Raw genomic sequence first — 12,207 nt, forward strand, 5'->3', positions numbered from 1 at the left:
TAGTATAGTATGAAAATACTAATATATTACTTCTTTAATGAATAGCTCTACACTTTGTGGTTTACCCAATGCTTTGTAGGCAGGAACGCGTCGCCACCATTTACAGATGGATCTGAGCAGTACCAGATTCTGAGGTTTCCTGTTCAATTGGTTCATTCGGGTGGACCATAAAAATAATATATATTTTTTTTTTTAAAAAAAAGGGTCTGCTTTTAGTATGGAAACATCGCTGATCTTATCCAGGACTGAGCTGCAATACCAAACACAACCACTAAACAAGTGTGGCGCTGTTTCTGTAAAGAAAAGCATAACCCTATACAACATATATTTTTGGCTGGGGCCCATCATGCCTCTTTGTGGCTTGCAAAAATGAAATAAAATAATGATGAAAAAAAGACCTGGTGGGGACCTACATGATATATTATCTCCTGCTATGTCAGTAGGTAACAAGTACATCTAAAGTCATATAAAAAAACACATTAACCCATTGTATTTCACAGACAAAAGAAAGTGCTTTATGAAAGTGATGCGATGATCCCCTACTTTGTCTTTTACCGTTACCTCTTCCTAGGAGAAGTTAAAGAATCGGAAAGTATATTTGTAGAACATTCTGCGCTATACAAAAAATAAAAAATAATGCAATACTGTCACAATGGTTACAAAAAGAAACAAAAAAAACAAAAAAAAAAAGTCATCTAACTCCAAAAAATAAAACAAAATAGACATAAAGCTTCCTTCGCACTCCGTGTAAATCTATCCACATTGTGTATAAATACATTTTGTGTTTGTTTTTTTTAAAAAAATCTCTATCTACACATTTACCCTCTACACATATACCTTCTCTATACCTCTCCCAAAGATTACAACACTATACAACCAGTCAGCATGTGTGCGTGCCTCTCAATGTAGTAGGTACTTGTTTATACATATAATTTTTTGTTGAATGCCACAGACATTAAGATGTTCACACATCTGAAAGGGAAGCAGAGTCCAGTTTTACAGAATGTATTGTCCGCTTTTTTTTTTTTTTTTTGTTAATTTTTGTTGTTTTTTTTTTTTTTCCGTTTTCTTTTTTTTTAATCCGGTGTGGTATGATCTACGATGATCCAGTCCATTGAGATCCTACATACACTGGGAACAGCCGCACTTTATGGGCTTCTCTACGTCTTCCACAAAAGAGGAGCCGTCGCTGCACTCGAACGTGTACTTCCTGCGCTTCATGCGTAATCCCGTGCAGCAGCCCTGGTTGTTGCAGGATCCTCGGCATTCTACCCACGATACTGTACGTGTGGTTTGGCAAATGGCGTATCCTCGCTGCACTTGGTAGTAATCCCTGACGGGCTCGCCTCTACATTCTGACTCTGTGGGGAAAAGGGTAACGGATTAGAAGAACAGTAAGATGGTTGTCAGATGTGGAACTGCTTTTGAAACGTTGTGCGGGGAAATGAGAAGACTGAATTCATGATAAAAACGTAGATCGTGTGTCCTGGGTGACACAATCTAGCACCGCAATGTGAGCTGTGGCTGTTCTGCTGACATCAAGCATAAAGAGACACAAGTGTGTGCTAGGTAGTAGGGGTGTAATTGTCGGATGCCCAGTAAGTATCGTGCAGGGGTCCTGTACACAATACTCCAGTAGGCTTGAATCACAAAAGGTCATCTGCATCTCTCTACACCTGATGTCAGAATGGGAGGGATTAAAAGTCTAGGCAACCCATTTAAAGGGGTCTCTGGAGTGTCTTTACTTACTGCCTGGGTTCTTTGCATTAAACCTTAGGCCTCTGGGTTGGTTCAATGGTATGATGTATATATGGGCTGGCAGACTCATCATTGTAATAGCAAAGTCAGCCCCAAAATATACAAGTAATATCATAGAACATGGAGAAGAGGGGCTGGTCCTGATCATGTGACCTGGTGTCAGAACCAGCCTGGAAGCCTAACCCTGACCTGACCAGTAAATGAATCACAAAGAATACTTTGATTATTGCTATGGGCCCCTAACTTGTATTCTTAAAAAGTTTTCCCATTTTGGTTACTGATCCTGTACAACGTAGTACAAGATGCCATGTTACCCTTACCTACCCTGATCACAGACGTCTCCCACATAGCCATTGTCACACTCGCAGTACGCTTCCCCCACATCTGAGATCTGACAGCGGCCATGTTGGCACTGCAGATTCTTGCAGGGGTTGTAGAGTTCTCCTCCTTGCTGGTTGCAGAGGGCTCCCTTGTACCCGTCCTGACAAAGGCAGCTGTAGGTGACAGAATCCAGGGGCATGCAGGTCCCATGTACACACCTGAGGATGAGACAAGATTGGTTTCAGCAACTTGTGTTACATTTTATTCTGCAATGTTTCTAGATTAGGAAAACAATGTTTGTATTCTTTTCTGTCCTGTCTGACAAGTGGGAGGTTTTCTGGGCACTTCCATGTGATAATTTTGCATAAATTTACTAAAATCTGTGCTATTCTCCCAGATATAAAGGAGGTGGTAAAAGACAACATGCTGCAGATGGTCTATGAGGAGAGGAATCCTGGCTGGGACTTAACATAAGTATAAATACCTAGATGATATGTGCTCACTGTTTTTTTTTCTTGAAGTATGTTCACACAACAAAAAAAATGCATGTTAGAAAAAACTGTCTTTTTGTTTTTTGTGCTGTGAAGCCCAGAGCAGACATGTTAGGCTGAGCCTTAAGTTTCTGCCACAGGTCGGTACGTGGACTAGCAGTATTTAATGGGTATGTGATGACCTGCCATGGCTTTAGCGCGGCTTCTAGTGGCTGAAAATGTAGCAAGATGGATCCACATGTGACCGTCACTGGCTCCAATTGAAATCAGTTTTCTGTGCGAACACCCCCCCCCCCAAAAAAACAAAAAACAAAAAACCCTTTCCCATTTTGGCCACTTACTATTGTCTTCAGAATTCCTCTGTAACTTCTATATACTTACTTATGTCCTAAGCAGGGATTGCTGATCTGCTCATCACAGTGCAGGCCCGTCCACCCCGCCTCACAGTGACAGACTGGCCCATTGACCGTGTTGGGCTGACAGATGCCATGAAGACAGAAGAGTTTCTTGCACGGTTCACATCCTGGTACTACTCCGGGCTTCATCTGAGTCTTGGTAAAGTCCTGCAGCTCATTGTTAATATACAGGTTTCGGATGCAGCCATGAAAACTGGTCCCATTAAGAATCTGCCATAGCCTGAAAGCTGCAGAGTTGACATCCACTGGCATACCTGGCGGAAAAACACAAGTAATGTCCCTCGTGCACTACTCTAGAGGTAACGCTAATACTATTGCTGGAATCTACTTCATTGACATATTTATAAGTAAAATCACGGCCGCAAAATAACGCAGCGTTTACGATCCACGCTCCCGTTGAAATCAATAGGAGCGTATACGGCCCGCAAAATCTCACACGGCGTATACGTGCCACATCACACGGCACGTTATTCCGTGTGAACTCCCCCTTACACCATTGAAAGCTCTAACCTTTGTAGACATCATCTCCTCTCTTTTCTTTAAAGGGGTTTTCCTACTACCAACCACTTCCCTCCTCTCCACGGACCCCCAGTGATCACAAGATCTGGGGTCCCAGAGTCCCCTGAATGCATGAAACAGTGAATGTGCAAGACCTGCACTCCGAGCAATGGAGGACACACAGAAGTGACTATAGTGGTGGTCACCCATGTGCTCTACCACTCCATTCACACTGGGGGCTTTAGTAAGTAGACCACTGGTGTGTTTTATTAGGAAAACCCATTCATACCTCTGGAGGGAGATGTGGTTGGAGGTACCCTTTAAATATATAGAGTAGTACTACAAGTTCCAGCATGACTCTTGTTTGATACAGTTTCTGTATACATCTTGTACAGCTCTTACCTCCCACATACAGCGGAGCTTCACTGTTCAGAGTGTAATGTTTCCCAAAGTTGTCCATGGTCATGGGGGCGCCGCCGTCAATAGACAAATTAACCATCTGGTCAAAGGTAACTAGCTCCACTGTATGGAACTGCCCATCATTGATAGTCTCTGCGCTGGAGAAGAGGAACTGTCAGGAATACACTCTCATTATGCTGCTATTCACACTATAATGGCTCCCCGGGGGATAATAAGAATGGTCTGCTAATTCTAAATTAAAGAGTGACAGTGTGGGCATATGGTGCACCGTGCCATCTGCCAACAGCCCGGCTCCAGTAATCCCCCATCACACAATGGTATCAGTATCAGATCACTAACCGATCTCAGTCAGACATCCCTAATAAATACGTCTGCACCTCCCCGAGACAGATTTACTGCAGTGCAGGTGGAGGCGCACATGTGGCAGACACTGGACTATCAAAGACCAATGATTTACAGGCCAGCCACCAATCTGTGATACTCTCCCTATATCTGATGTGGCCTAGATCTGACAATTACCTTTATATCCCAAAGATTAAAGAAAACTTCCCTAAATGTAAAAAAAATAAAATAAAAATGACCCACTTGTATCGTGGCAGACATAGAAGCTTTGTTCCCATAATCGCTGGGCTGATGCTGAGATCTTGGTTGATCTGCTTTGGATATAAAGGGGTTGTGCTGTTATGGACACTTATTCCCTATTCACAGGACTAAGTGCCTGATTATTGGATGACCCCTGCTGGGTCCCCCTAAGGTCGCCTCTTGAATTCACCAGCAGTGCTCCATTCACTTCTATGGGGTGGCTGGAGATTCAAATTCATAGAAATGTATTGAGCTCCAGTCATGGGAGTCTACTGGCGCCCCATTCACCGGGAGGCCTTGGGGGGCTTTTGGTCCCTCCCCTCTCTCCTGATGATGGGGCCCCCACTTTGAATAGGGCAAAGATGTCCAGAACAGCACAACCCCTTTAAGACTACACACCCAGCAAATCTGATTTCAAACTGGTTGTATAAGATTAGTAAATATGGCTATTCCAGGAACAGTGCCACATCTATGCATGGGCTGTGTCAGGTATTGCAGTTCTGTGGTATTCTTAACTGAATGGGGCTGAGTATAACATAATAGACATTCCTTTTAAGCAAGAATTGTGCAGCTTATAGAAGATGATCACTGTGTATTTTCTTGTAACCTTAAACACTTTAAGAATCTTTGATCACTTAGTTGAGCTGTAGTGGTGGTGGCCATAAGGATATGTTCATACTACTGGTTAGTCTCTGTTCATGCACAGTTAAACTTGCAATTAAAGGTACAAATAACAAATCTGACTGGCACAATTAATGGGGTTTTCCAGGCTTACTTAGGATAGGTCATTAGCAGAGGAGGAGTAGAGGTCTGACACCTGCCCCCTGCTGCTCAGACAAGTGCTGCAGTCACTTCATCGCTGTACTTGGTATCAAAGCCTAACTCATTTACCTGAATGGGACTGAGCTATGACCATTGAATGGGATGGGGCATGATATGGCCTGTGAAGCGTGAGCAGTGCTGAAGGAGTCCTGCTACACTTTCAACAGGTGATCTGTGGGGGTCCCAGGTGTTGGTGACCTATCCTAAGAACTAATAAGTCCTGCAAAACCCCTTGTAAGTGAATGGTGTCTACAGGGCACCACTAGGAATGAAGCGCACCTTCTGTCAGGAGTCATAAAAAGAATGTGTGAACAAAACCTTAGACTTTGTTCATACATAAAAGCTTTGGTGCATTACTATATTTAATGGTAAGGGGGGAAAACCCTGGGTCTTACCTATAGATGGCAGAGCTGGGGAAGCTCCCGGGGTCATAGCTGACTCTCACATGGCCCTGATACAATTCTACAGCCATGTGATCGCGATCGCCATTGTATAGAAGAATCCCATTGTCTTCCGCTGTGGATACCTGCACGTATTAAGGAGAGTGTGAATAACACAAGAGGACAGAGATTTCCAGAAACAGGGCCAATCTTGTACATAAACTGTGACTGGTACTGCAGAATAGTCTCATAATCCAGAATAGTCCGGACCAAATGTCAATTCTATTACAGGATTATTCATATTGCGTAGTTTATGACATAGTTACTCCCATATGACGTCAATCATTGCAGGCTTTTTAATGCATTATAGGAGTTTTCCCACCTGTGACTGACCGTGGCCATTTATGAAGGGGTCGGGCTGTTGGACAATAGAGTAGTCCGCGTCGATGGTCTGGCCTATCACCTCCCCCGCCCTGACTGGGTTATCATTATATGTTTATTACATTACGTTGACTTGTTTGTTCACATTATGGCAGTAATGCTGCATCCCGTTATTTTGTAGGACTTTACCGCTTTCAGTCAGAAAACTTTGTCTGTTTATGGATCAAAGTGTTTGCAAACTGTGATGTTACCACCTCAGCGTTGTCAAGCAGATGGGCGCAGATTTTTAATTTGCTGACAATTCGCACTGTGTTTGATGAGATTAATAGCTTATTTACACCTACCTGAAGAGTGATATTTGCCCGGGGCCAGTTCTGTAGGTCTGTGAATTGCAGGTAGGTGTCTCTATCCACAAAATTCACACTCAAGAGTTTCTCACATCTGTTCCCTCCAAAGCCAGGAAGACACTGGCACACGGCGCTGTTCCCCAGGTCAATGCAGTTGGCTCCGTTCTGACAGTCGGCTAACTTACACGGGTTTGTCAGGGTGGATGACTGGGATGGCATTTCACAGAGCTGTCCACTGAGAGAAGAGAGACAGGGAGGGGAAGAGTTATAGGAATGTAATCTATACAAGTCACTCGTGCACAATGCAGGGAGCCCTATAGACTACAGGCATATCCGCTCACCAGACCCTAGCATTAACATAGAGAGCTCTGTGGGTATATATATATATGGGGGATGACAGTCAATATCTGACTAAGCCTGATGATAATACATTTATGGACATTTATGAACACTGGACTTGGAGGCAGAAGGTCACTGTTACACCTCTGGCAAATCCCTGATTTTTAGAAAAAAGCAATTTTCTTTTGCAAAACTGCTGTGTCCTCAATAGGATAACCTCACTCATAAAATCCCACTGTAAAGCAAAGTCTACATTTCTAACCCCCAGAGACAGGGGAGTAGCAAAATTGCAAGTTGTGATAACACAATGTATTGTGCAAATTGCAAAACTTTGAGAGGTTTTTGGTCTTTTTGATAATCCAGTTTCTTATCCCTAATTTCCTCTCTTGTCTCTCTCCACAGAGGACACCGCTGTGACATCAACAATGAGATTTCCACTCTCCACTTCTGTTACTCCCTTTAAAGCTCTATTAAGAGGATTTCAGTCAATGGGATTTTGGCCAGGAATAGTCAAGTAATACAAGTAAGCGGGACGTTGATACAGCTATTGTGGAGTACAGAATATATAGGCATGTCACATGACCATAGATATCCTACTGTAAATCTCTACCTCTCTATAGGGCTTCTGTAAAGAAGATTTCCTCTTGAAAATTACAAAAAATCTCCTGCAAATATAAAAGGTCTTAAAAAGGACATTTCATGTCCTCTAAGATTGGGAGGGTGATAAACCATAGCAAAGCTGACAGTGCACTGAATTTAGCTTCGGCAGTATCTTACCCCATTACAGAGATAGAAGTGCTGTTAGTTTTGTGTTGATATCACTGGACGGTGAGAAACGTCCCCCTGACAGTTCACATCTATTGACTGAGCTGTGAGGACGACCCCTCTGGTATTGCAGTGATTCTGGTAGCCGAAACAAACAGAACTGATATCTGGGGGAAGATACTGGTAAAAAATGAAAATGCACTGAACTCCGCACACTGTCAACCTTGTTATGGTATATAACCCTCCTGAACTTGGAGGACATGGAAAGTTTTCTTTAAATGGGAAGGACCAGTATGACTACCATAGTTGCAGTTGGGATGCAGGATACATTGCTGAACAACTAGCTGCATGTGCTGCAAAGAGAGAGAGAGATCACGCCATGAGCTACCCCGGACACAGTACGTAATAATTATAGAATAGTAAAACCGGGAGTAAACTCTGTTATAACATGGCGGTGCAATGGCTGGAGAGTGGGTCTCCCCTTACCTGAAGCCCTCGGTGCACTGACACGAGTACCCGTTCACCTCATCCACACACTGGGCGTTGTTCTGGCAGCGATGGTTCTTACAGTCGTCATAATTGAGGCTGCAGTTCTCCCCTACAAAGCCCGCTGTGCATTCACATCTAGAAGAGGAGACAGGTAAGTCAATGTCTCATAGACTGAAGGTTAGGTTATTAGAGCTATACAGATAACATTGCTGCTGCCAAAGCTATACGTGATGCTATAGGTGCACATTGGGGTGGATACTCACCTGACACTAGTTACTTTTTGTTGCCATTGTGTAGGTGTTCTATTGCTCAGTATGTCCTATATACCCTTTGTATGTGTATTATTAGCAGGCTTTGTTCATGTGGATAGTTTCACCCTGTCATATAGGGCACATATTTTTGTTTTCTATGTGAGGGTCCTTGGGCCCCCTCCTATAGGCTGGAGCTTTCACTCTGGCAGACAGGATAGCTGCATGTAATACTACATTAGTCCTGCAGTGGCCGCTGCAAGGAAATTGGTAATAACTTCTCTTGTCATCTCTATTTGCTGGGGGTCTTGGTCTACGTGTCCCCTCTTATTAATGATATCACTCACATTATATATTTTCACTTACTTGGGACCCTCAGCAGATGTGATGCATTTGGAATCGGGATGACAAGGGTTAAGTTCTGTAGAGCAGAAATCCAGCAACTGTTCACAGTATTCTCCTACAGGACAAGATGGAACACAGGGTCAGGTGAGAAGGTTTAGATCCCTCTAGAAGATCATTTTGGTCAAGCCTAAGGAGCTATAGAATAAGTAAGGTAGCACAGAACCAGAGTAATAGAATATTGTGGATCAGATAAGTGCTGTTTACCTGTGTACTGTGGTGGGCACTGACAGGTGTACGTGTTTGTCCCATCTATGCAGGTGCCGCCGTTCTCGCAGTCGCTGTACTTGCATTCGTCTCTGTTTATCGCACATGTTGGGCCTTCATAACCTTCGGCACAGGCGCATCTGATGGCGACAAGGTAGAGTCATAAGTCACAGTACACACAAGTAGAAGTGCTGCCAGCTATTTTTCAGGTCTTATGTCCCATAGGTAAGTGATCTTCAATCTTTCAAGGCACTTGAGCCCCTTCATCTGTCACATAACCTGACATGAAGATCTCCCGGTGATCTCCCATACATTTAGTTAGCATACATATTACCTTTTTATCTTTGTAAGAAAAGTGACAGATAAATCTTATATATATGTCGTGTAACACAGAACATAAATCTCATTGTGAAATGTATGAGCACATGACGGTACTACATTTCTCCTTACAAAATTCATAGTGGTTTACGTTGCAGGCTCTTATGATACATTGCCAGCATGCTGAGTAGTATATGGCTTCTCCTACTGCTCCGTATACAGGCGTGCTCTGGTGTCCGTACTAGGGCAAGGGGATGGCAATTGTCCAGGGGCCTCGTTTCTTACTGCCCCCAAAGGATTATCCTAGATAAAATTTAGTCTTAAAACCACACAATACTATTTAGCGGTGTATGGCGGGGGTATTTGGAAATGTAACTGAAGTCTTATGGGAGTATTATATAGATAGTGAATGGCCGCTTAATTGGAGTATTATTTGGGCACTGGAGGACTGTAATATAGGGGCAGTTGTATTTAGGCATAACATGACAGTATTGTATATGGCAGTGTTATGTAAGCACTGTATGAGAGTACTATTTAGGCATAATGTGTTGTAATAATTGTAATAAGTGTAATGATTTGACCCTTTATGGCAGTATTATAGGGACAATACATGTCTAATAGCTGGGTATGAAATGGTGATCGACATTTGGGCAATATATTTCAGTATTTATTAGACAAGGTGTGTTTGTATCATTGTGTCACTGAATGATACCATTGTGTGCACACTATATGGCTGTGTTATATGGGCACTAGAATTTAGATACTATATGACCATGACGGGGTCCCTGACTTATTACACTGTGCTTGTCCTGCTAAGAATTCTGGGAATGGAATATAATACTCTGCCTGGATGTCATGGAAATAATGCCAAGCCAATGATAAGGAACTACCTTCCAAAAGATGGTGCTAGAGCAAGTCCCACTTATTTGCATATTCCTTTCCCTAGATACTGTATGGCAGCCTTATTTTGGCAGTGTATGATATTATTTTATACTGTATATACACCGGTACCTCGGCAGTCGTGTGTACGAGTGTTATCGAGACGTACTGGTTTGCTGCACACAACCTATTCCAGGGCAGCTCCATGTAACACATTACAGTAACTATACAACTATCCATAGAAATGACAGAAAGCTTGACCATTACAATAGAGTTTTAGAAGGATTGTAAAACCTTTGTCCTATGAAGCAAACCTATAATAAAGCCAGCTATACATCACCATGCAAATAACAACTCTTATATTGGGAAGACAACGCCATCACAGGCGACATTTAGTTCAGCACAGAGGCCCTTCTCAATCTTGATAAGGATCTCTCATCGGGGCCGAAATGTCAATTGTCTTGTAATCCGGTCTCTATGGTATACGGTGTATTTGCACTTAATATGCAGAGTGCATTGACTTGTTACTTCATGTGTATTTATCACGAGGATGTACAACGACGTGTTCCTTAAGCAAATAAATGCTCAATGTTTTGTGCTGAAAGCAAAGATGTAGCAGATCTGAGCTTGTAAAACGCAGCCGAGGAGATTTTGTCAGATGATGCGATTATGATATTAGGATGGGATTGTTGAAGTCTTACATAGGACTGCAGGTATTTTTTTTATTGCATAGAAGGAATTGTACAGATGTAGCAGAACTGAAAGTGTTATTTAGCTACATGAGGGTGCAATGTTTGTTACATTGTGGGTAGAGGCTGATATACAATGTAGTTTTTGGAAAAGATTAAGTACAACTTGTTATTCATTCATCTAAACACTTTATTTTGGTCTCAAGAGTCCAGTGGGCGGTCCTAGTCAGTGACTGACAGGCCTCCCTGACTAAAAGGGGCATACCGAGGCAGCTGTCAGTCACTGAACAGGACCGCACACTGGACTCCTAAATGAGCAGAATTTTAGATCAATAAATGACAGATTATAGTGAATCTTTCCCCACAAATCTATATACTAATCTGCTCAGCTCCTCCTGTTCAGTGTGACACATGTAAGGTGGTTGACCATATTGTGACACTAAATTTTCTGTAATGTACATTATAGTCACTCACATTCTAATCTCCCTTTCTCTTACGTATCCATGTAACTTATCAGTAGGCTTTAAAGCTCCCAATGAACTATGTTATGTTGATAGGGGGCTTCCACGCTGCCCCCTGACAGACGATACTAGGAGTTATAAGAATTGGGTGTGCTGATTTGTACGATGCCCAATCCTCTTGTTCTACGTCAAGGTAAGCCGCCACCACAGGCTTACCCCCTCCCCTCTGACAACACACGTGTATGGGAAGTCAGGAGAAATTTCTTTTTGCTGACCACTATTGCAAGTGTATGAGAATATTTAGAGTGTTGCCAAGAACCTTGCAAATCCCGCGCAGGCTTTGATTCGGACCCAGACAACAACTGAGCCGCTGTATTCCGGTGTCCAACTTTTTAGTGGATAGAGGCACATGATGTGTGTGTGTGTGGGGGGGGACTTGGCACGTAATGCGTTAACACTGACCCCCACTAACCCAGAAGGTCAATCTTCCTCACTTTTCCTTTAGCCCTGAAGTAACATTTTAAACACGAGGTAATGCAGAGGAATGGCAGCGAGACTCCTATTGTACTCCGTCAAATGCAGCGCTGGAAAATAGCATCTGCGGCATTGTTTCACTCCATGCCGTTGCGTTTCTTCCTTCCCATTTGCCCCGTGCTAATAATGGAGGCATTCACACGCCGCTCACAAATGCCTTCGCTTTAATTTGAAATGGATTTGACTCTCTGTAAATTCCCCAAAATAAAGGCGAAAAAGAAAAGCGTCTCGGAGACATTTGTGTGCAGGTTGAAAGCTGTGAAGAGTAAATGGTTTGACTGAATGGCTTTGCAAACCCCAAAGGAAAATATAGGCCTATTGTAAAGATGCTTGGTTACCACAGCAACAGAACGAGAGGCCATTTAGGTTTTTTTTTCCTACATCTGGTAATTTTCGGCTCTTAGAAGCAGGTCTGGTCATTTCTGCCTCTTGATTCAACATAATTTTCAAATAACCCAAT

General features: G+C 42.9%; 1 protein-coding gene across 2 annotated transcripts in view; it reads right to left on the reverse strand.

The window, feature by feature from the left end:
* Window positions 1-394: 394 nt before the first annotated feature.
* SLIT1 (slit guidance ligand 1) overlaps window positions 395-12,207 on the reverse strand; it is a 203,343-nt gene continuing 191,530 nt past the window's right edge. For both annotated transcript variants that reach the window (XM_075257859.1, XM_075257858.1), the window contains 9 exons: window positions 8,867-9,006; window positions 8,624-8,717; window positions 8,007-8,144; window positions 6,414-6,651; window positions 5,704-5,834; window positions 3,887-4,041; window positions 2,952-3,240; window positions 2,083-2,297; window positions 395-1,361 (listed from right to left, as the gene is read on the reverse strand). In XM_075257859.1, the coding sequence (XP_075113960.1) occupies window positions 1,123-1,361; window positions 2,083-2,297; window positions 2,952-3,240; window positions 3,887-4,041; window positions 5,704-5,834; window positions 6,414-6,651; window positions 8,007-8,144; window positions 8,624-8,717; window positions 8,867-9,006 (1,639 nt within the window). In that variant the 3' untranslated portion in view covers window positions 395-1,122. The remainder of the gene's footprint in view (window positions 1,362-2,082; window positions 2,298-2,951; window positions 3,241-3,886; window positions 4,042-5,703; window positions 5,835-6,413; window positions 6,652-8,006; window positions 8,145-8,623; window positions 8,718-8,866; window positions 9,007-12,207) is intronic.

Source organism: Leptodactylus fuscus, chromosome 10 (assembly GCF_031893055.1).
Source record: "Leptodactylus fuscus isolate aLepFus1 chromosome 10, aLepFus1.hap2, whole genome shotgun sequence".
NCBI lineage: Eukaryota > Metazoa > Chordata > Amphibia > Anura > Leptodactylidae > Leptodactylus > Leptodactylus fuscus.